This window comes from Kwoniella dejecticola, chromosome 1, assembly GCF_000512565.2.
Source record: "Kwoniella dejecticola CBS 10117 chromosome 1, complete sequence".
Lineage (NCBI taxonomy): Eukaryota > Fungi > Basidiomycota > Tremellomycetes > Tremellales > Cryptococcaceae > Kwoniella > Kwoniella dejecticola.
Window position 1 is genome coordinate 3,681,449 of NC_089301.1, and position 23,253 is coordinate 3,704,701.

General features: G+C 48.4%; 6 protein-coding genes across 6 annotated transcripts; 2 read left to right on the top strand and 4 right to left on the bottom strand.

Moving 5' to 3' along the window:
* Positions 1 to 1,535: 1,535 nt before the first annotated feature.
* On the top strand, positions 1,536 to 3,656 carry I303_101352 (uncharacterized protein; the record flags this gene model as incomplete). Its single annotated transcript, XM_018404722.1, has 9 exons — positions 1,536 to 1,653; positions 1,788 to 1,861; positions 2,010 to 2,114; positions 2,244 to 2,356; positions 2,567 to 2,792; positions 2,978 to 3,099; positions 3,182 to 3,327; positions 3,459 to 3,534; positions 3,614 to 3,656. The coding sequence occupies 9 exons, from the start codon at positions 1,536 to 1,538 to the stop codon at positions 3,654 to 3,656; spliced, it is 1,023 nt and encodes a 340-aa protein (XP_018267376.1).
* Positions 3,657 to 3,958: 302 nt separating this feature from the next.
* I303_101353 (uncharacterized protein) lies at positions 3,959 to 5,723 on the bottom strand (the record flags this gene model as incomplete). The annotated part of the gene is made up of 7 exons (XM_018404723.1): positions 3,959 to 4,126; positions 4,257 to 4,440; positions 4,572 to 4,991; positions 5,088 to 5,236; positions 5,337 to 5,453; positions 5,576 to 5,620; positions 5,697 to 5,723. 7 exons carry the CDS (start codon positions 5,721 to 5,723, stop codon positions 3,959 to 3,961), a joined length of 1,110 nt encoding a protein of 369 aa, XP_018267377.1.
* Positions 5,724 to 6,638: 915 nt separating this feature from the next.
* On the bottom strand, positions 6,639 to 8,286 carry I303_101354 (uncharacterized protein; the record flags this gene model as incomplete). The annotated part of the gene is made up of 5 exons (XM_018404724.1): positions 6,639 to 6,917; positions 7,024 to 7,289; positions 7,393 to 7,668; positions 7,853 to 8,122; positions 8,247 to 8,286. The coding sequence occupies 5 exons, from the start codon at positions 8,284 to 8,286 to the stop codon at positions 6,639 to 6,641; spliced, it is 1,131 nt and encodes a 376-aa protein (XP_018267378.1).
* Positions 8,287 to 9,486: 1,200 nt separating this feature from the next.
* I303_101355 (carbamoyl-phosphate synthase arginine-specific large chain) lies at positions 9,487 to 13,750 on the bottom strand (the record flags this gene model as incomplete). Its single annotated transcript, XM_018404725.1, has 9 exons — positions 9,487 to 9,633; positions 9,826 to 10,167; positions 10,341 to 11,218; positions 11,289 to 12,274; positions 12,333 to 12,406; positions 12,458 to 12,625; positions 12,692 to 12,951; positions 13,044 to 13,367; positions 13,450 to 13,750. The coding sequence occupies 9 exons, from the start codon at positions 13,748 to 13,750 to the stop codon at positions 9,487 to 9,489; spliced, it is 3,480 nt and encodes a 1,159-aa protein (XP_018267379.1).
* An 857-nt stretch (positions 13,751 to 14,607) lies between these two features.
* On the top strand, positions 14,608 to 22,122 carry I303_101356 (uncharacterized protein; the record flags this gene model as incomplete). Its single annotated transcript, XM_018404726.1, has 19 exons — positions 14,608 to 16,524; positions 16,601 to 17,425; positions 17,559 to 17,860; positions 17,947 to 18,010; positions 18,110 to 18,415; positions 18,533 to 18,944; positions 19,007 to 19,089; positions 19,163 to 19,462; positions 19,523 to 19,637; positions 19,728 to 19,891; positions 19,968 to 20,132; positions 20,211 to 20,425; positions 20,510 to 20,655; positions 20,771 to 20,792; positions 20,867 to 21,043; positions 21,131 to 21,178; positions 21,298 to 21,405; positions 21,478 to 21,595; positions 21,697 to 22,122. The coding sequence occupies 19 exons, from the start codon at positions 14,608 to 14,610 to the stop codon at positions 22,120 to 22,122; spliced, it is 5,913 nt and encodes a 1,970-aa protein (XP_018267380.1).
* Positions 22,123 to 22,663: 541 nt separating this feature from the next.
* I303_101357 (uncharacterized protein) lies at positions 22,664 to 23,148 on the bottom strand (the record flags this gene model as incomplete). Its single annotated transcript, XM_018404727.1, has 3 exons — positions 22,664 to 22,811; positions 22,881 to 22,896; positions 23,019 to 23,148. The coding sequence occupies 3 exons, from the start codon at positions 23,146 to 23,148 to the stop codon at positions 22,664 to 22,666; spliced, it is 294 nt and encodes a 97-aa protein (XP_018267381.1).
* Positions 23,149 to 23,253: the final 105 nt, after the last annotated feature.

Consider the following 23,253-nt stretch of genomic DNA (forward strand, 5'->3'; position numbering starts at 1 on the left):
CGTGCATTGCAGCTGGGTACTTGTAGTGCGAATTAAGATGTCTCAACTCCGTGTTCGCCTTCAGGTAGAAAACGGCCACATCTGATTATCTACCTACATGCAGAGGGCGTAAGGGCCCATAGCAACAATGATAGAAACGCCTCATATGTAGCGACGAAGACTGCATGAGAGATTGACCTGTAGACTGCTGGGAACGAGATTTTGTTTGCTTATTACACTCGTACTATCTCGTATATTATACTGGGGAAAACCATTGCTCGTTAGCATGTGTGTTGGATGTGGTAGGACGATGGGCGTGGAGATCAAGAAGTTGAAAAAATTCCTCCGGCGAGCGCAGTACCATACGCCAAGTTCTATGGGAAATAAGGGGTACGGTGACTCACATGACCACATTCACCACAATCAACGGTACTACGCACAAAATACGAATTTAACAGTATCTGCTTAGCTTTCCGCTTGATCACGGTCCACAACAAATGGGTATGAGTAATTTGCGAAGGATGTACTCACACCTCATCAATGTCCTCGTCGCACTTATCAGATTTATCAACTTTGCTTTCACACCCGGACCATCATTTGCACCTTGCCCAAAAGCGTCGTTGTACATGTGGGGATTCGGGGATTGACCGAATCCTGCGTTGGAGGTCGTCGAGGCTGTCGAGGCTGACCAGCCGACTATTGATGCGGGGCATGGGATTCAACCGATGGACACATTATGCGAATGACGTGAGAGGCAGAATCAGAAGGCAGAGGTGAGTGGGAATGATGCAATTGGTGATCGTCGTCAGCAGAATAGATAGACAAGTCGTAGTGTAGAATGATAACCCGATCAGCGTAGTTCCTAGAGTCTCATGGAGAATAGACGGAAGATGGTTCTAATGACTCACTCCTCGCTAGGAACCGCTCTTCATTCAGTATGGCAATAGCATTCGTTAAGAGTAATCCAATGTAAAGCAAATTGCCGAAATACCCAAAGATCATTGCGACCCGTTCAATTTGGCGATGTTTTTTCAGACTTCTTTGTTGCAGACGGTCCCAATGAGCTGATGTTCTAGTGTTCTGGTGTGGGCTTATTCGCGCACTTTGGTTGCCGTAGGAGTGATAGGTGAGAAGTGCTACAAATGAGAAGGACAGGAAATTCCAGAAGATGCAATATCTATAGGTTGTGACGTTGCTGACGAGCGTTGGAAGATCTCCTCCACGTGGCTTCAACTCCCTTTGAACCTTTAACCGTTATCCGGAATGTCCAATTCGGCAGCAGAGCAGATAACCATCGTGTCTATTGATACATTTGCGTGCTTGACAGCTGCCAGATATCAACAGAGCAGACCATTAAAAGGCAATCAGACCGCTCAGAGGTATCCATTCTCTATTCTACTTGATCCAGGTTGCTGATATCACTCAGATCCTTATAATCCGACCCACCGCATCGTCAAGCACGACCAACTTCCTTCCCCTCCACTTTAGCAGACCGTCAACAAGAATAACGCCCTGCTCACTTCATCCACCTGGCCCGCCTCACGACTGGTCTCGACATGCCCGCTCCGACGCAGCAGCAACAAGGACCGCCTTCCCAGGGCTACTCCTCCGATGCTGCAGCTGCTCAAGCTGCTCAGGCGGCGGAGATGAGTGTCATATTGTGTACTGCGGGGTGTGAGTCATAACATCCTCCATACCGCTTTACAATGCCCATTGTTCCATAGAGGATGCTGAGGAGAAGCTTGCGGAAGGGTAAGAGCTGACCACTTCCCTTGATCTCCTTTCACTATGACTGTGATCTACCGTAGACGATCACTCGATACGGTTCTGGGAAGCTTGGTCTGGGATATGTTATAGGCAAATCACATTACAGCCTCAATGGGTGAGTCCGGTCTCCAACCCTAATTCGTGTCAAACGGCTCCGATCATATCGACCTTCTCTGTCTCCCGCACAAGTAGCCATCATCCGTTTGCCATCGGGAAGCTTTTGAAGGCTGACTACATGGATCCTACATTCACCCGAAACGCAGAAACAAGTCAACCGTCTAGCCATCAGTCCCGATAAAGCTTATCTGGCTGCCGCGGGAAACGCTGCTGTCAGGATATGGGATATATCATCATTGTCGAATACACCTGTGCGTTTATTTTCCCTTCTATCTTCGGCACCTGTATTCTCTCCCCGTGTCTCAACTCCCGTTGTTTCCCCTTAAAATCCTGCCTCAGCTGATTCCCAACAATCATCATCAATACAATTCGGTTCATAGATAGCGACACTAGAAGGACATACAGCAAACGTCGTAGCTTTGGCCTACTCAGCTTTAGGTAAATGGATAGTGACGGGTAGTGAGGATGGGTCGGTCAAAGTCTGGGATACGAGGTGAGTTGAGTTTGAAGTTCGGTATTTGCATCTTACCTACAGTTCTTCCCCCGCACGCTCTGTCGAGATCTATTCTGCTCCTTGCTCTATCTTGCTTCTCGAAAAGTAAAAGTCCTATTTTCGGAAAGCTTGACCCATGTGTGTCTGTAACCGGAGAAGGATGATTCATTAAGCGGAGTATCCAGCTGAGCCGATCTTGCCCACACGCAGGACCGCCCAGATACAGCGTAATTACCTACACGACTGCCCCGTCAACGACGTGATCATACATCCGAACCAGGGCGAGCTCATCTCATGCGATCAGAGCGGTTCCGTCAAAATATGGGATCTGGCAGATAACACCTGTACGCACGAGCTTGTACCGGACGAGGACGTTCCGATACGGAGCGTCAGTATAGCTTCGGATGGAAGTACGTTGGTTGCTGGAAATAACAATGTCAGTGGGCAGTCCCGTTCAATTCACTTCGATTCAATGCAATGCAATCGTTACTTCCCATCTCAACTTCGACTTCCACTCCCATTTCAACCTGTATTTCAAGTTTGACTTCATCTAGAATTTCTGGGACTGAGACCTCTGAATCTTAGAAACTTTGATGATGCTAATACTGCTGACACAAATAGGGAATGATATACGTCTGGAGAATCGTGCCTGTTCCAGATAGTAACGCCAACTTGTTACCCGTGACTTCCTTCAGAGCACATAGTAAATATATAACCCGAGTAATCCTGAGTCCAGATACGAAGTGAGTAAAAGGTCAAAGAGTGCTCTGATCCCCTTCTCTTGATCTTGATCGGCAGATGGGTCTGCACTTATGCCATATGCAGGTACCTCGCAACTTGTTCGGCAGACACGACAATCAAGATATGGTCCACTGAAGGCTTAGATTATGCGCTAGAGAAGACATTACAAGGTCACCAGAGATGGGTGTGGGATGCTGCGTTCAGTGCGGACTCAGCGTATCTAGTCACGGGTGAGTGGGCTGCATGACTCTCTGCGCTCTACGATCTACTGTCTGCCGTCTATTGTCTACTGTCCGTGGTCTTCTGAGCGGAGGAAGCATGACTGACCCCATGCGTGTTATGCCCACTGCACGAACCGTAGCGTCGAGCGATCACGCAGCTAGATTGTGGGATCTGGCGTCTGGTGAGACTGTAAGGCAGTACGACGGGCATCATCGGTGAGTACTAGTAGGATTCAACAACTCCTCACAGTCTGAGATGCATCGGAGCTGATTTGTGTACGATTAACCTTTGCAGAGCTGCAGTCTGTTGCGCGTTGAACGATATCAATTTGGCTTAATACAAGTCCGGACTTCATAATATGCCATTGCCATTACCAAGGTCGACTAGTCGTATATACCCTTCGAGAACGATAGATGTGTGAACTTGGGTCACATAATATACCGTTTGAGCCAAGGCTGGGGTAGGTATATCCAGCTGAGACCGACGATCCGTTCATCGTTGAGACATGGCATGCCAATCGATGCATTGCGTTGAAAACAAAATATGTATGACGATGAATAATCTTCCCACTCGATCTAGATATACACCCTGCTGCATATACTGTATTCTTTGACGCTCTCGTATGACTTTGACGCCTTTCTAGTTCAACACTTTTCGTAATTCCTTCTTCTGTTCAGGGGTGATGCGAGTCGGGAAAACGACGTTCCATCGGACTATCAAATCACCCTTCTTCTTCGCTGACCCAGCTTTAGACACCGGCATACCTTCTCCGGAAATACGTGTTTCTTGGCCAGGTTGTACAATTTGCTAGAAAAAGGATACAACATAAATGCAATTTCTCGTCAGTAAGGATAATGAAAACCCCTATCATAATTTAAGTGATAGCTGGGCATGAGGGAGCGCAGAGGGTTCGATTAGCGGAAAGACTCAAACTCACCCCTTCTGTCGTCGAAACACTTATCCTCCTTCCATCTAGCTGTTCAACTTCTTTCGTTATGGCGCCTCCTCCTTCGGGACCCAGCAGAGCTTGAGATAAGGTGATATTCAACTTGATTATCAGGTCATCGTCCACTCTCTCAAATCGGTTATGCGGTTTCTCCTCGACGACGAAGGTGACGGTCCTAAATGTTACGACCTATCAGCAAACAAATCTTCCGCTTGAACATATGTATGAGATGTAGATGGGATCAAACGACCTTCATGGCCATCAAGGTTTCCCCACTCAGTAAAAAAAAAACCCGACCACACTCACTGAGATTGACCATACTCGTCCTCGTTACCCGCTCCGGCGAACTTGATCTTCGTCCCCTTTTTCCAGCCCGCTTTGTAGGCCACTTCAAGTATCTTCTCCTCTTGACTCCCATTCTGCAAGTGTCTGGTAATCTTCAATCGCTTCGTTCCTCCCTTATAAAGCTCTTCGAGTGTCAAGGCTAGGGGTTTGGTAATTTCACCAGGTGGCGGTGGTTTGGTACTTGATCCACCATGTCCATGTCCAAGAGGATCACCTCCCATTCCTCCGAAACCACCCGGCATACCGCCCCCTCCGCCCATACGAGAAGACCTCATACGTGGTCCACCTCTACCGCTGCCGCCGCCCATACCCCCGAACAGGTCTTCCATACCGCCCATTCCCCCGCCCATACCGCCTCCGCCGGAAGATGAGAAGAAGGCACTATCCAAGCGAATCAAGTATCAGCCATACTGTCTCTGTGAGATACTGAGTTATAATGCAAGTGTGAGATACGGGAAGAAGACTCAGCACACTCACTTGAAGATATCGTTCGGATCTTGAGCATGGAAAGAGAATCCACCTCCTCCACCACCTGGGAATCCGCCAAATCCTCCTCCGCCCCCACCGGGTCCTGCGCCGCCCTTGAGCCCCTCTTCACCCAATTGGTCGTATACTTCTTTCTTGTTCTATAAAGGTATGACAAAACAGAGCGTCAGCTCGTTCTTCGTTCGGGAATAAAAGTTGAAACTCCCCATATTAGCCTAGGGAATGAATGAGGCGACTCACAGGATCCGAGAGGACTTCGTAGGCTTCACCTAATTTCTTGAACTTCTCTTCTGCTGCAGCTCGTTTGTCGCCGGGGTTCTTATCGGGGTGCCACCTGAGCGACTCTTTCCGATAGGCCTATGATAGAGAATAGCAGCGTCAGTGTGTTCGTCAGAAAGAAAAGGGGGCTTGGGAGGGATGCGAAGAACGCATGTATCCCAAGCGATGAAGTCGCTTATCTCGATTGTGGTTGAGCTCACTTTTTTGATTTCAGCTTCCGAGGCATCTTTGCCAACTCCCAATATCTAGTGATCAAGATCCTCCATCAGCTAGAACTCTCCCTCATAAAAGGCGCAAGCGAGACCAGATGATTCGACTCACTTTGTAATACTCAGTATTGTTCACCATTTCTCCGGTCTATGAATGTGATGTGTTGTTTGATAATTGTGAACTTCGTGTCAAGTGTGAAGTGCGATACAGATTGATCCGCCTTTGTGAGGTCACTCGTTGGTACTGTTTGTGACTGTGACTGTGAATCTGTATGCAGCGAGGGGATCTTTGTGAATCTGTATGCAGCGAGGGGATCTTTGTGAAGAATAGTCGCCCTTCGATCTGTATCTCTGCCTGATATGCACTACTGAATATTGAATGAGTGAGGTTGACAAAGTCAAGGATGAACATCAATAACGATGAGTTATACTCCTCCTCGTACTCTTCCTTGTGATTATTCTCGCACACTCTAGAATACCAGCGAAGGACCGGCATCATCCGTCGTCACCCTGGCACAGCAGCTTACGTAATTTACGAAGCCTGTTGAATCGCATCCAGTCGCACTCGGCAAATCACAACTCACAGCCCACAGCTCACTCTTGACAAATCATGTATTCAAGACATTGTTGGCCTTGGAAAGAGCTTAGTAGAGACACAGACGCTACTGTAGTCTTAGAAGCGAGAAAATATGGGACTTCAGAAAAACGAAGTTCAGCCAGAGGGTATAGACAGATGAATGCACAAGAAGGCTTGATTGAATGACCATTTTCCAGTCCAACATATCAACACGGTGATAATGATACTGATATTGGTATGTCGAAACTAGTCAAAACCAGGTCATGCTGAGCGAGTAACAGAATAAAGCGTGTGTGAAGGTGTGAAGGTATGAAAGTGTTGTCATTTTCATTTGAAATTCAATTTTAGAGTTTGAAAATCTTTTTACGAGGATCTAACTCGGTATACAGACAGACTCGTACTTGGATTTATCAAATCCTAAATTATCCTAGGGAGAAATCGCGAGCACCGAGCAGGAGCAGAAGTGGCTTAAGCGGCTTAAGCACCGAGGGCAGGGAAAGCGTTGGTGTCGTTGGCGTTGATACCAGCTTGTCCACCTCTGCCTCCTCGAGCACCACCTCGAGGTCCGTTTCCACCTCGTCCAGCTCCACCTCGAGGTCCACCTCGAGCACCACCTCGGCCACCACCTCGTCTTTGTTCTCCGCCTTCCCTGGCATCTCTTCTGGGGGGTCTGTTGGGTTGAGCGAATTGTCCGTCGAATTCAATGAAGACCTTCTCCTTCTTAGGAGCCTTAGCCTTAGCTTCGGTGTTCTTGGCCTGAAAAGCAAAAAGTGTAATTCGTCAGCATTGACCCGATGCAAGATTTTTACGAACATGGCGAATCAAGCTGGTATTTTAGCAGCATATAAGAGCTCAGACCCACCTTTCCGGAGAAGAATTCCTCAACACCAGATCTGACGAAAGCAGTACCTTCGAGGTCGGTAGATACGGTTCTGGCCTCCTTCTTCTCGAGACCGGGGATGGAGAGAGCTTGTTGGGCTCGCTCGGCAAGGAAATCGTCGTATGACTTGGTGACTTCCTCTGGTTCCTCGGGTTCGGCCGGGGCAGCGACTTCCTCAGCGGCTTCGGGAGCAGGGGTTTGAGGTTGAGCCTCTTCGACTTGAGCGTCTTTTTCACCTTCGACTTCGTCTATATAGAGTATCAGAGTCAGCTTTGCACGAAGGCGTAAAGCGCGTTGCTCGTCTTGAGACAAAAAGTCATTGGGGTTAGATGTAATGCCAATGGAACCCACCCTTCAATTCAGCTTCACCGGTGTTAGCACCCCAACCGTGCTCGACCTTCTTCTGAGAATCAGTTCCACCGTTCTGGTTTCGTCTCTCGAATTGTCGTCGTTCACCAGCTTGAGCAGGGACTTTACCGCCTTTGTAGTGGCCGGAACCGTAAGACGAGTGACCGCCGGAAGTGACGTTTCGGGAGGAGGTAGCTCCGCCTCGAGCGGGTCGGGAGCCTCTGGGACCCTTGGTGTGGGCATCTCGGACGGTTCCTTGGTTACCTTTTCTTGATGGGGCTGTGGGGGGGTAAGGGGTGTTATATGTCAGCTGTGTGCGCCTCGGGAGAGTGGCAGGAAGCGACACCTCTACATGAGCTTCACTTTTACTGTGCGATGGACTGTGATAATATGTGCGATATTCGAGGAGAAGTAGAGGGGCGTTGATGGTCAAAGGATGAAAAGCCCAAGCAATTCAACTCACGGAGTCTCTCTCCATCGAATCCACCAGCATTCTCAGAACCCTCTATGTTTCCTTCACCAGACACGGGGCCGGTGTTTCTTGGTTCTCCGGAGTAAGTATTCCTGGGGGCACCTCGGGAAGGGTAAGAGCCTCGTCCTCGGGCACCTTGGCCGGACGATCTGGGTTGAGAGCCGGGCACGGATCGTTGAGGGGCCGGAGCAGCATCCTTCTTAGCGGCAGCAGCGGCGGCTGGTTTGGCGGGAGCAGGAGAGGAGGTTGATTCTCCGTCGTCTAACCACAAAATACACCAACATTAGCATGATGATTCCCTTCAAACGCAGACATCCTCTTCACAAGTATCCTCGCGCAATGGCAATGGCTTGAAACTCGAGCCCAGAACAGAACCCAAACTCACCCCCGAGTAGGTCGAAGATATTCTTCGACACAACCGACATTTTGCGTGTTGAAAAAACTCCTAGTGAGCGCCCGTTGGCGATTTCCTATGGAGTCTGTTGTTGTTTTTTGGGGTTGGGGGTTGAATGGGAGAGTGATGATATAGGATATAGCGGTAATGAGTAGAATTGTGGATTGGGTGAAAAAGTCGAGTTTTTCGAGTCGATGAGTGAGAAAGGGAGTAAGGTGAATCAAGGTTGTAATGTAGTCAGCTTTGAATTCCTTTTTCTTCTCTCTCTGGATTGCATTGCATTGGATGAAAGCCTGTGTCCTATCCAATTCATCGTCTCTTCAACTCCGACAGGACTCCTCTAAACGTCCCTCTTCATATGCTAGGCTTCTCCAACTACATTCTCCCTTCTATCCATATCCCCCTGCTCACTCTGCGATAGTCGCACCTGCTACCACTCCCAATGCAAGCTAAATCCCCAATTCAATCCGTCGAAAATCCCTCCTCCTCTTTTAAACAGTTTCCATAAATCCTTACACTCCCATCTTTCCGCTGCCTTCTCATACTTTCTCTCTCCTTTGCAATCTCCAAGAAGAACAACTCACCTTATATGAATGTATGTGTAGGACAAGTCGAGAAGAGTTCTTCGTCTTCTTTTAACTTTATATCGAAATCACAATGAGGCTGTCCGACGAGCGAGTCAGCGTAGAGCGTAGACCACACAGAGAGTACAGAGTGAGTGAGCATGTGGCATTGCATACACTCACCATACACCGTACGAAGACCTCAGGGCCAAATCCAGTCATAGGCTCCTCCTACCAAATTCGAAAATTCACGGGAGGGGAAATTTCGTTAGATGCAAGTAAAGAACAAATAACGCCGAATCGGAATTTGGGGTTTGGCAAGAGTGGCATTTAAGCTCTTCTTGTCATCTAGGAGGAGGTAAACTGAATTGGTGAATTAACCTGTCCTATCGTGCAACAGTGCATCTTTTACCTGGCATGCTTTCAAGTGCGATCGAGTCTTCATGCAAATATCCGGGCTTATGGAGCAGAGTATAGATCAAGATTCAGAATGGTCATATGATGCATTACCTCTATCCATCCTCCCATTCTCCCATTTCCTGACATGCACCAGATCACATGGAAAGAGAATGTACTCGTACGAGTAGAATTAAAAAAAGCTTGAATTGAAAGTCAAAGTCTACCGTGAAACTTGAAACCCGATGTATAGAATGATAATCTACCTAGACCTAGTATGCCCTCTCTTCACCGACAAATTCTCTCCACGATTTGACTTCGGGCGGGTTGGTTCCCTCCACATACGGTAATGGAGATTGGTGGAATTTCTTTTGGAGAGTCTCAGTCAACAATACAGCGAGTTTGGCGTTGTTAATCAACTAAAGAACAATATCAAGCAGCATCAGCATTCATGATCAATCAGGCATTACAATATCTCAACGTCTAAAACGTCTGGATCATTCAATGATTTCCATATTTCAGTCTCAATCCAAATGATAGGAAGGTGGCATCCCCTCCTACCCAGGTGAAAGCTAGAAAACAGATTAGGGTCAAAAAAAAGCCAAACTCACAGGAATACCGAAATCCACTGCCGCTCGTCTAGCAGCATACTCCGCCTCGCCCGTCGAAGCAGCCCGGGATCGAGCAATATCAATCACAGTCGAGATCTCATGTTCTTCCAATACTTCTCGGAGTTTTCGCTTATCTTTCACAGGAACGTATATCTTCTTAATTGACAAATTCGGTTGTTCGTTGATGTAAGACTCGACTTTCGAATCGTAAGTGTATAATTTGAATCCAAGGGATAACAGGTTGGCAGCTATTATTGGCATTTCCTCTCGGGAGATATCTCCTCCGAGTAATATACCGGAATTCTTCTTGGGGAGTTTGAAGCCGTTCACAGAGAGGATGGCCTGTAAATCGAAACGCAATCAAGATGGTCAGCCGCTTATCCTTCATACCACCGCACTCTAAAACGTTAAACGCCGACCGACTTCCTTCGTCAAATTGTCGGCGACGCAGTGATATGAGAACGCGAAGTTGTCATATGGAACATGAGAACAAGAACGACAATCAATCCACTCACAGCCCAGTAAGCCTCGTGCACATCTTTACCGAACGAAGCGACCTCTCCCGTGGAAGCCATCTCGACGCCCAAGAAGGGGTCCGCACCCGGTAATCGGGTCCAGGAGAATTGCGGTACTTTGATAGCCACGTAGTCCCTCTGTTCTTTCATTAGGTCGACCGGGGCAGGGACTCCTTCTCCCATAATCGCAGCAGCAGCCACATCGATAAAGTTCTTGCCCAATACCTTCGATACGAAGGGGAACGACCTGGATGCTCGGAGATTACACTCGATCACCTTGAGTTGAGGGGGATTGTTTCCTGTGGGTGGTTTTCGGATGATCTGCATATTGAACGGACCAGAAATCTCGAATGCCTTGGCAACCTTCTGAGCGATCTCTTTGTACGAATCTAACTCGGCTGGCGGGAGTGAGAAGGGGGGTAAGACTAGAGTAGCGTCTCCGGAGTGGACACCTGCATTCTCGACGTGTTCGGATACAGCGTGAACCAGGAGGTCGCCTTTATAAGCTACGGCGTCGACGTCGATCTCTTGGGCGTTGTCGATGAATTGAGAGATGACGACTGGATGAAGGGGCGAGACGTCGGTCGCGAGGGTGAGGTTCTTCTCGAGAGAGGCTTCGTCCCATACGGTGTTCATGGCTGCACCGGAGAGAACGTAAGATGGTCGAATGAGGACGGGGTAGCCGACCTTGGAGGCGAAAGCTTTAGCGGATTCGAGCGAGGTAGCCTCGGTCCATGCTGGTTGGTCGACACCAATAGAGTCCAAGATGGAAGAGAACTTGTGTCGATCTTCGGCGTTGTCAATTTGCTCTGGATCGGTACCGAGAACACTGACACCAGAGTTCTTGAGTCGAAGAGCAATGTTCTGAGGCAATTGACCTACATGATTCCCATGTCAGCAAGCCCTGGATTGATTTGCAGATGTCACTTCAGTTTCATGGCCACTCACCACCGACAGACACAACAACACCTTCGGCACCTTCCAGCTCGTAAATATCCATAACTCTCTCGAAGCCGAGTTCCTCAAAGTACAGTCGATCAGCCTCGTCGAAATCGGTGGACACAGTCTCAGGGTTATAGTTGATCATGATTGTCTTCTTGCCCAGATCCCTGATAGCTCGAGAACAAGTGACAGCACACCAATCGAATTCTACTGAAGATCCAATTCGGTATACACCCGAACCGAGAACCATGGTTCCGTTGTCGGTGAAGTCAACATCATGTGTGGAGGCATTGTAGGTGGTGTACAAGTAGTTGGTGTAGGCAGGGAACTCGGCAGCAAGAGTATCGATCCGCTTGACGAAGGGGGTCACACCGAATGATTTCCTCTTAGCTCGGACTTCGGCTTCCTTGACATTTGCAAGTTGACTGATGTGCAAGTCGGAGAAACCAGTCTTCTTGGCTGTGAGGATCAAATCTTTGTCAATCGTCTCGAAAGGTGTGGTTTGGAGCTGTTTGTAGACAGTGACTATGTTTTCTAATTTGTACAAGAACCATTTATCGATCTTCGTGATGTCATGTAATTGGTCGATGGTGTAGTTGAGGTTCAACATGGCGTGAGCGATGGCAAAGAGTCGTCTATCGTTGTTGTTGGCTAAGGCAGTCTCCATATCTTCGGGTTTCCAATAAGCGTCGAATCCAGTAAAGTTGGGGTCGACTTGTCGAATGGCCTTTTGAAGGGATTCCTCAAATGTTCGGCCGATAGCCATCACTTCTCCGACTGACTTCATAGCTGATCCAACATTTCGCTCGACGTGTTGGAACTTGGCCAAGTCCCACTTGGGCATCTTGGTGACGATATAATCTAAGGAAGGTTCGAAACAAGCGGTGGTAGATTTGGTGACGGCATTAGGAAGTTCGGGAAGGGTGTGACCGAGAGCAATCTTGGCAGCAGTGTAAGCAAGAGGGTAACCGGTGGCCTTGGATGCAAGGGCACTGTAAAAGGAGGTCAGTATAGGTATCCCGCAACAAAACCAATCCGTTGACTGCTCACCTCGATCGAGACAGACGGGCATTCATCTCGATAACTCGGTAATCTCGACTGTTGGGGTCAAGGGCGTATTGTACCTGTGTTTTATGTCAGCCAAGCAGGCCTGCGATTTGCTTAGGCCGACTCACGTTACATTCACCGACGACACCGACGTGCCTGACGATCTTGATAGCAGCTGTTCGGAGCATGTGGTACTCGTCATCCGAGAGGGTTTGCGAAGGAGCAACAACAATAGAGTCACCGGTGTGGGTACCGAGAGGGTCGAAGTTCTCCATGTTACAGCAAATGATGGTGTTCTATTCAAGCACACACTGTCAGTCAACATCGTTATCCGGATACTACGGGGAAGAGGGCAAACTCACATCAGCAGCATCTCGGACCACTTCGTACTCGAGCTCTTTCCAACCTTTCAAAGATTTCTCAATCAATACTTGAGGGGACAGAGACAGAGACTTGGCAGCCAAGTTTCGGAGTTCCTCTTCATCGTGAGCGAAACCTGAACCAAGACCACCAAGGGAGAAAGCAGAACGAAGAATGATGGGGTAACCGATTTCTTTGGCAGCGTTGAGGGCATCTTGAATAGTGGATACTGCAGTAGACTCAGCAGCAGGGATGTCGATTTCTGCGATTCCACGGAAATTGGGAATTAGCATTGAGCGGAATCTGACCAAATCTCAGACCTTCGGACCGAAGTTGATGACGGAAGCGACATACCGTTCAAAGCCTGCACGAACAAATCACGATCTTCCGAAACTTCCAACGTCCTGATTGGTGTTCCCAATACTTTGACACCTAATCTCTCCAATACACCCATTTTATCCAGTTGAATACCAACGTTCAAAGCTGACTGACCACCGAAGGTCAAGAGGATACCATCCGGTCGTTCCTTCTCCAGCACGTATGCGACATAGTCAGCGGTAACAGGGAGGAAGTAGATCTCGTTGGCCAAGTGGTGTGATGTTTGGATGGTAGCGATATTCGGGTTGATAAGGATAGTGGAGATGTTGGATTCTCGTAATGCTTTTATAGCTTGTGAACCTGTATCCTACAAGTCAATACACTGTTTCTCCCTCGAAATTCAGATTGAAGGTGGGCAATAAGAAGAAGATTGAGGACTGACCAGAGTAATCAAATTCTCCCGCTTGACCGATACTCAAACCACCACTTCCAACTACCAGCACCTTCTTCACGTCGGGTTTCTCCAACTTAGGCAAGACTTTCGCTGATATTCGTCTGGCTAGTTCCGAGGGGGAGTTGAGCGTTGGTTCACCGTCCACTTGACCGTATGAACCGACTGCCGGCGCAGCGACAGCGTAAGATCTGGCTTGAGTAGGTACTGCTCTTCTGGCAGCTGAGGCAGGGAGGGTTCGAAGTGACCGAGAGGCCAGAGATGGTCGACAGAGAGGGATAGTTCGAAGCATTTTGGTGGTCTTTCCGGTAATCTCAAAAGCGAAGAGTTGTTGAAAAGTTGGGTTTGGGGGCTGAGTGATCAGAAATCTGACTGGGCGACAGACTCTTTACTCTATAGGGTAGAGAAAGATTAGGATGTTTCCTTTTCCCCCTTTTGAGAAGTTGATATCAGGTTGTTTTTGGTTGATGAAAGCAAGAGCCAGAGGATTTGATGATTTTCAACTTTTTCATCCGACCCGTTAGACGAGGCTTCAAAAGATCACAACGGTAACACCAAACGAGTCAACTTGAAAATTTGCCACGTGACTCGCATAGGATCCCTTTATAATTTAATTTAACTTCCTTATCGGCCTACAAAACAGAGTGATCGGGATGATGCCAGGTACACGGATGACGGAGAATGAGAACATGTCCGTGATGCCGTATTGCTGTGCGACATCATCACTGCCAAAGGTAAAGGTAATAACAAATCCGTCAACGCTCAAAGCTCAGTGCTCAATGCGGGGTACTCGTACTTTTCACTTCATCGCATCGAGCGGAGTAACATCGTCTTTTCACTACAACCACATCAGCAGCTCGACGGAGCCCGACTAGATCAGCGCACGTCGACCGGAAATCCTCGTTTCGTCTGAGAACAATAATATCGGAACACGGCTCAAGTGTCCGTCGGTGACCGGTCACACAACACACACATCGAAGAAAGGATCAAACATCCATCACATCTCACTTTAGCACCGAACAAATCGCCGCATCTGCGAAATTAGTCAATCGCAGTCACAAAACTTCGATCCATTTTATCATTTATCGCTCATTCACTGCTAATCCAGTCTCACTCATTCACTCAATTGATCCACGCTCTCTAAGCAACATGTCACATCTACCACCGACTCCCCCTTACAGCTCCTCATCGCAACCACCTAGATCTCCCGCGGACTCAAATCGTCGGCATGGCTTCGTCAACCCTTCACTGCCCTCGAATACTACTGGGCAAGCTCTGTACGAATCAGACGTCCCAGGCAGTTCCAATTATTACCCTTCCGCTCCCAGCTCGCCACGATTGCCGAGTGGAGGCTTGAACGAATTTGGCTACACAGAGCAAGCTCGACCCATCACTCCTTCTGGCTCCGTCGGGAGACGACCTCTTCCCGCTCAACCACCTGTTCCGGCACCTGCTTTACCTCCAAATCCGTACCCATCTTATCGCTCGACGTCCGGATCTGGGTCAGGTTTCGGTGCAACTGGATCAGTGGGCCGGAGAGCATTACCTACCCCGCCATCCCAATCAGGATCATCCGCTACAACTTTACCACCACCTCGACCCAGCGGAGCGAGGGCCCTACCGAGTGTACCAGGGGGATCTCGAGGTAGAACCGTGTCTGGACCTGCACCCTCTTATCCAGAAGGAGACCCTCCTCCACCGCCGCCAAGACCGTCACAGCCATACGCTTCTTCATCATATGTCCCAGCTCCCTTACCACCACCGCCTCGGACATCAACTCAATTAACACCCCCTCTGCCTCGACCACCTACCGATAGAGTCAATCACCTCGCTGATGAAGATCGGAATATCTTCATGTCCCCTTCATCCAGCTCATCATCTTCGAACTCCTTCGCTTCGCCCAGTCCGTCTCGCGCACCATCACAATCCCACTCCACAGCTCACTCATCCACCACTTTCTCATCTTCATCCGCAAGCGTCACCCGGAATAGCTCTCGGTCAACCCAAGCTTCAAGCCTAGACACTCGTCCGACCAGTGTATCAAGCGACCACGATTCTTGGTTGCCCATCTTGCCGGAGCGTTTCGGCGATTTAGGTATGGTTGAGGAATATAGCGGTGGACGCGAATCTGTGGACGGACTAGCACCTCCGTCCATCTCGGGCGGGGCAAGTAGTGGAAGGGGAACGCCAACGCAGAAAGACTGGTTTGACGGTCCACCTAGCTTACCGTATCTGGAAGACGGTCGGACATTTAGCAGAAACAGGGCAGCAAGTGCAGCTACGATAGGACCGGACGGAGAAGCTTATCCCATCACGCCCAAAGGGGATGATAAGAAGTTCGACAGACAAGGCGGTATACTCGGTGCACCATTTCAACCTGATCCTCCATCACCCTCGCGCCGCTCGACGAATAACGTTTCCTTCCCTGTCCCACAAATTCAATCGGATGGCTCTGCCGGCCCAGCAGACGAAGAGGGAACATGGAGCAGTAACGAGACTGTGCCGGCGCCCATACGGCGGGAAGACTCGATCAGCAGCAACGCAACGGATTACAGTATTACAGCGAACGACTCTGATGCTCAATCTCTATCTGCACTGAACCCCGCTTCATCTTCGTCGACCACGAATTTATTACAGCAGATCAGCAATAGTGGGAACAGTGGAAACATCCCTCAAAGGCAATCATCCATCACCTCTTCCCTGCATCCGGCATCGATATCGAGTCGCCATACTGGGCGGTCGGTTGCTTCTGCGTTATCGCCTTCATGGGCAGCGCAAACCCAACAACCTTCGAATTGGGTGTCCAGGAAACTTCAGATACATCAGTCCCATAGGAGTCCTTTCGAAGATGAGGAGACCGGCGAACCAAGATTGTACGAGGACGATAATTGGGATGACGAGGATGAAGAAGAAGATGAAGAAGAATTGGATGTCAATGAGATCAGGTTCTTCCAACCTGCGTTCGTCAGTGAGATGGCCCTACAGCTGCGAGATAAAGTGGAGAGAGGCAGACATATCAAAGCGGGTATAGCATGGGTAGGAAGTTTCACTGGCAAAGACATCGTTGTGAGTCTTAAAACCTGCATTTGTACCATTTCCACAGATACTGACTCTAAAGCTCTAATGTGTGACCTCACTGTAGACTACCATCCAGAATCTCTTGCCTCCTCATACTCGGTCATCAGGAAACGATCGGCGATTCGCGCACGCTACAGCCTTATCCTTGCAGAATCAACTTTGGTTCGTAGAGGTAGATTGGGACATCAAGCCACTACGTGATTCCAGCGACGATGTCTTCCGCTTCATGGGCGAAATGGAAGGCATGGGATCAGGTGGAGACGCCTTGACGACAGAATTGCCCAAAGGTCTCATGTCAATGGCAACTCGGTGTTATTCGCCCTCTTGCACAGGTGACAAAGGGTGTTACGCACCCCGATGTCCATTCAAGACCAACCCGAATACCTTCCTCGAGAAAATCGATAATACTATCACGCCATCCTTATCGACTCCCGCAAGTATCCGTCATGGGGATTGGAAAGACGATGTCGACCCTTTACTCCTGCGTGACTTGACTGAGAAGCAGATGGCACGACAAGCTGTGATTCACCAAGCTCTGCAATCTGAAGAAGCGTACCTCACCGACCTGACAGCTATGGAAACCCTCTTTATTGAGGGTATACGAGATGCGAACCCGCCTATAATCCGGGACGAGTACAGAAGAGAGATGTTCATACACGAAGTCTTCAATAATGCGCTCGACCTGAAAGAAGCGTGTAAACGCCTTATAGAGGAATTTCATATCAGGATGAGAGAACAACCGATCATTTTCTTCGTGGGGGATCTGTTCCTTCAGGCCGCGACGGAATTTAGGAATATATATCCTGAATATACGGGTAAACTACCTCAAGCTGAATTAGCCTTGAGCAGAGAGATGGAGGAGAATCCAGAATTCAGACTTTTCGTCGAGGTGAGCATTATCCAGCCCATCTATCAAGTCTCTCATTGCGGACGTGGGCTCGAAGGATAGATGCTGATTCTGATTCTGATTCTGATTCTGATTCTGATTCTGGTCCTGGTCCTGATCTTTGCGTATTTTACAGAGGGTCATACGTGATCATGATCGAAGGAGAGATATAAAATACCTCATAACTCGACCTTCGACTCAGTTGCAACGATACCCCGCGGTGCTGGAGGGTATATTGAATGCGACGGAGACCGATGATCCAGATAAAGATTTCCTCGAACAGGCTCTAGTGTCCATCCAGAGCTTGTCCAGCTTGTCGCAATTGAAGTTGTTCCATGCGAGTAAAGGCCGCGGGCCGGCGGGTAAATTACAATGGTACGACTTGGTCCCCGAGAAAGATCGGAAGGACATGAAGGCCAAAGAGCAGAAACGACAAATGTGCGTGACTTTCTCCTCATTGCGCTGACTACCGGTTTGCGACCTTCGAGAGAATGATGCTTGAGCTGATGATGCGTTGCCTACAGGCAAATTTGGGAGCTTATCCAGGGAGAGATGGAGTATGTAGCTGATCTGGAATCTATCGAGACTGTGAGTACTGACTGACCTTGACTTGGTATACCTCCCGACCTTGGTGCCTTGTGAGGTGAAGGTAATATACTGATGGGGTCATACTATCGATGGCTATAGCTATTCGTCAATGGTCTGAGACTGGCAGACCCGGCAGTCATTGATCGGAATAGACTGGATGTGTTCCTCGACGAAGCCTTTCACAATTATCGAAGCTTATTAGAAGTCCACTCGAGGTTGTTGGAAAATCTTCAACATAGACAACTGGAACAACATCCACATTTCGGGATGATATCCGACTTGATCTTCGACGCGGCGTTGAACTGGCAAGAAGCCTACATGGAATATGTCACTCATTATCCGATTGCGAAAGCCAAAGTCCAAGAAGAGGAAAGTCGGAACCCGAAATTTGCTGCCTTCTTACAGGTGAGTCCACCATCTTCTCTCGTACTTGTTTCTTTTGCTGATTTCACCCACCCACCCATCCGCATCATCACCTCTCATTCCCGATTCTTGCACAACCCCCAATCTTGCTGGCCACAGACATGCCTCAAAGACCCTTCCGCAAATCGTCAAGATGTTTATCATTTCATAAACCGGCCTATCCCTCGATTATTGCGATATAACCTCCTCTTAGCTGATATTCTGAAATCGCTCAAAGAGGTCGGACCAGCCGATCACCCAGATATAGAACAGATACCAGGCGTAATGGAAGTCATCACTGACCTAGGAAAAGCAACGCAAAAGGGTGTAGCGGTCAACGAGTCTAAAGTCGAGTTGTGGGGATTTCAACATACCCTTGACGGATCTAGGTTCTGGCCACGGATGGTCAAAGACCTTGACTTGGCAAATCCGATGCGAGAACTCATCCATAAAGGGAAAGTATACCGACAGCCTGAAGGCTCCATTGGTGGCAGTTGGACCGAGCTTGTGGTCCTGCTCTTTGATCATTACCGTGAGTCACTCTTGGTATGTGGCATAAAGCTTGACGATATTGCGACTGATGTGTGCCTTTAGTCGTACTTACTAAACCTGAGCGAATCTCGAGATCGAGAGGAAAAGACCATCACCGCCAAGTCAAATATACGATCAATCGAAGAGTAAGGGATCTCATTCGCAGTATTTGTTGTGGTGCAAGTGCAGGTAAACTGACTGCGTTTGATCGGTATTTAGCCTATCCCCCTTGAACTCCTGTCATTGGGTAATTTCTCGGACCTGCCACGACAGAGAAATACGGGTCGACTGTTCGGAGTGGGCGGTAGTAATTCCGATGCGAACACCGAGGACATCACCACCAACTCGACCGACAAGGATAGTCGGACTGTTTACCCTTTCAGTATCTCGTTCATCGGTCAAGGTCAATTAGGCGGAGCGTACACCCTCTGGGCGGACTCAGCGTCAGCAAGAGACGAATGGAAGAAACAGCTATTACATGCCAAAGTCCTCAGATTGGAAGTCAATGATGCTGGAAAGGTATGTCCGCGCGTTGTCATTAAAAACAAATTGTCCCCTGAGCTGATATTGGAATAACAGGTATTCGAGATGATTCCATTAAGCGAGAACACTTTCTATATGGCACCTAATTATGCAGTGCCCAAGGATAAGGAAGATCAATTCACGGGTAGAGTTACTTGCAGTTGTCCTTTCAGTGAGTTATACTCATGCCTCATACTGGTGTAACGGGTAGGGATGTTAGCGGAGTGTGGGATAAAGCTGATAATGGATATGGTATGAATAGCTACTTCGGACAGACGGAAACTGGTGGCTGTTGGATGTCAAGATGGAGTATGGATCGGAGTCAGGGGCGAGACTGCTTCTTTGAGGAAAGTACTCCATGTGAAGAACGTCACCAACATTGCCGTTTTGGAAGAATTCGGAATGTTCCTTGTACTTTCAGACAAGGTAGGCGCATTATAGGCCCCATCCCCCAAAAGGTTACGGTCATAACTATAGCTAATTCTGAAATTTCGATCAATAGAATCTATTCGCCTATCATCTCGAAGCCCTCGTTCCGTCCGGAAATGGTCGGAACCAATGGAAAACCGCGCCCGAGCGAGTGACTATGCCCCGAGAAGAGATCTCGTATTTCACGGTCGGTAGACTTGATGGTAGGACTCTTGTAGTCACCATGAAAAAGGATACAGTGAGCCTCTCATTACTCGTGCCATAGTAGCGGGTACTACGAAGGAGTCAGGCTGATTCGGATGTTGGTGTTCAATAGACCACTTCCACGTTCAAAATCCTCGAACCAGTGTTGAATCGTTCAGCGGAAGATCCACGACAGAGAAGACCTTTTGGATTCTTGGGCAAAGGATCGGAATGGTTCAGACCGTACAAAATGTTTTATCTCCCCGCAGAGGTGTATGGTCTGCATTTCTTGAAGCATAAGATGGCTATTGTCTGCTCGAAAGGATTTGAGATTATGAATCTGAACGAGTGAGTCGAGCTGAACCTGTTTGAAGCTTGTCCACAAGCGCCTGAGCAAGTGATGTCTGATGTTGATGGATGGTATTGGAATAGTCTGAAAGGAGGTAGTATCCCCACGTTCGAAGCTGCTAAAACGAGGGAAAATCCGAGATTGTTGGAGATCCAGAAGAAATGCGAGACTGCCAAGCCTTTGGGAATGTTCAGGTCGACCGAGACTGAGTTCTTGCTTTGTTACGATTGTAAGTCCCTTCCTCTCTCTCTCGGCTGTGGTCATTTTCCGATAGTACTATAGCATTCTGGTCATTGGTAGAAGAAAGAAGCTGATGAGATGAATGGATGTCATTGTAATCTTAGCTTTCGGTGTCTATGTTGATCGGTGAGACCTTGAATCCTTGTTCACTTCGGATGTCTTTGAATGGTAGCTGATCTGATCATTATGCCTTCTTGCAGACACGGTGAACCCAATCGAGACCAACGGCCGATCGAATGGGAAGGCAAACCAGATAGTGTCGCTTTCCACCCGCCGTACCTGTTATTGATCTCTGCGCCATTCATCGAGATCCGACATATAGATACGGCGAAATTGTTACAGATTTATACGGGCAGTGATCTTCGATTGACCTGGGAGTGAGTCGCTCATTGATGAAGCTCACTTCGACTCAATACCCTCCAGCTGCCATTGCGCTTTTTGCTGATTGGCTGATCTACCTACAGTGGATCTGGCGGTCATAGACATCAACCGATCGATAATCCTGGCAAGAAGTACGTCTGAATCCCTATCTCTCCCTCTTCCCTGCCACGCCTTTGTGATGTGTTTTGAAGGCCGTCATACAAGCGAAAGTGAGTGTATGAGCTGATTGGTCAATTCGTATAAACAATAGTGGCTATGGAGAAGAAACGAAGATACAAGAACCGCAGATCCACATTTGCCAACGAGCTCAAGACCAGAGGCAGCTGGGTAGACATTTGCAAGGTGTCGGACAGCATGTGTGAGTACATGATTCACTCTGGTCGCTTTTCAAAGACGGGTAATTCAGCTAATTTGTTTCGTGGCATTATAGATTTGAACTTAGTCCAACATTGTTGCTGAATAACCCACTTATGAACCCGTTCAATACGCATGACTCGAATTACTTACCCCCACCTCCATTGACTACTCATGCAACGCCTCAGATCAGGGTACGTCTCATCACGCATGGATCCCTGGTGTCTTCCACTTCAGTCCGATGATCATGTTGATTGCTAATTTGCTTGTTTTGTTCGTCGTATCGGGAATATAGCAAGCTCGCCCTCCCTCGATAATGACCACTTCGTCAGCGGAATACGCCCAAGCTCCCATCGCCGCGCAGTACGGTGGATATCCTAGTGTCAATGGAAACAATTACGGTTATGGGTTTAGGGATAGTGGGTATAGCGGAACTACGACTCCACAGCCCCAGAATCAGCAGCAAGCTGGATACGGGTATGGACAATTCGCCCCGCAGCAGCAGCATCAACAACAACAACAAAGTGGATATACTTCTTCTCCAGCTTATAATGGCAATTACACCAACACCACCAACAACAATCAAGGGGGATTCGTAAGAAGGGAAAGCGCGAATAGTAATACAACTAGCGGATACAGTGCGAACAGTCATTGGAGTAGTGCTGGTGGTGGTGGTGGATATGGGAATCATAGTCCGAATTTGAATGGTCATGGGGAATAGAAGTCCAGTCAATGGATATAAAGTAGTGGATTTTTGGGGCGTCATCTGTACATGTATCTGTAAGGGTACTTGTATTTGTATTTGGTCTTGTACTTGTACTTGCACTAATCCAATAGAGTAGAATTGGATCTGTTGTATCCCGTTGTGCTACCAGTGCATGTATATGTATATCACTACGCCGTCGTGTACGCGGTTGGAGAATTACATGCTATCGCTGAATTGATATTTGAGCGTTTACTTGATGATCTTCCGAACCTCTATCGTATCGCCATATGACATATATCATGAACGCGAAATGTAATCGCTCAACGTCCCTTCCCCCTCCCCCATCCTTCACGTTCTCCGCCGTTATCGTCATCTAAGTATAATTGTATACTCCTCCCTTCCCCTGCCTTTCCCTGCCTTCCCCTAAAACGCAGCATCACAACAAGCTTCCAAAGCGCAGCATTGAAGACAACACAAGCAACATGCACCCAAACCGCAACACGCAGCTGCTGAGCCTGCCCCTCGGTCGGTCGGTCCTTGATTAGGTTGTTGCGCGTTAGGGTTGAGGTTGGGATCGTAGCCCATTTGGGGCTGTGGTGCGTATTGAGTATGCATTGGCTAGGTTCGAGGCGGTCATAAAAGTGTATGAAATATTGGTATCGGTGTCAGCGTCGGTACCCAGATGCCTACGCCTGTCCCTGTTCCTGCTCCCGAGGCTCATAGTAATAAACCGAGTGGGCGGGTGACTGATCGAAAAAGGGATATATACTTACAGGAGGAGCTTGTTGGCTATTCCCAAAGCGAAAGATGTCATTTTAGTATTCGACATGAACAACAGACACTGTTCGACGAGTGAAACCGGATGAGGCTGGAACATCCTATTCGACTCGACTCGAATGGACTTGACTCACTTTGGATCCCATTCTCCCCCATTAGGTTGATATCCACCGCCACCGTATCCTTGTCCTGGAGGAGGCGGTCCTCCGTAGTTCGAGCGGGCGTCTGAGAGGGGTGATTGGCGTAATAGTCGTTAGAAGACATTTTGACAGTCTGCTCGCTTTAACGATTGGGAGGCAGTGCGAGTGCGAGATAAATGAGAACCAACGAGCAGCTGAGCCACCAAATATTCAGTAAAGATACTTATAA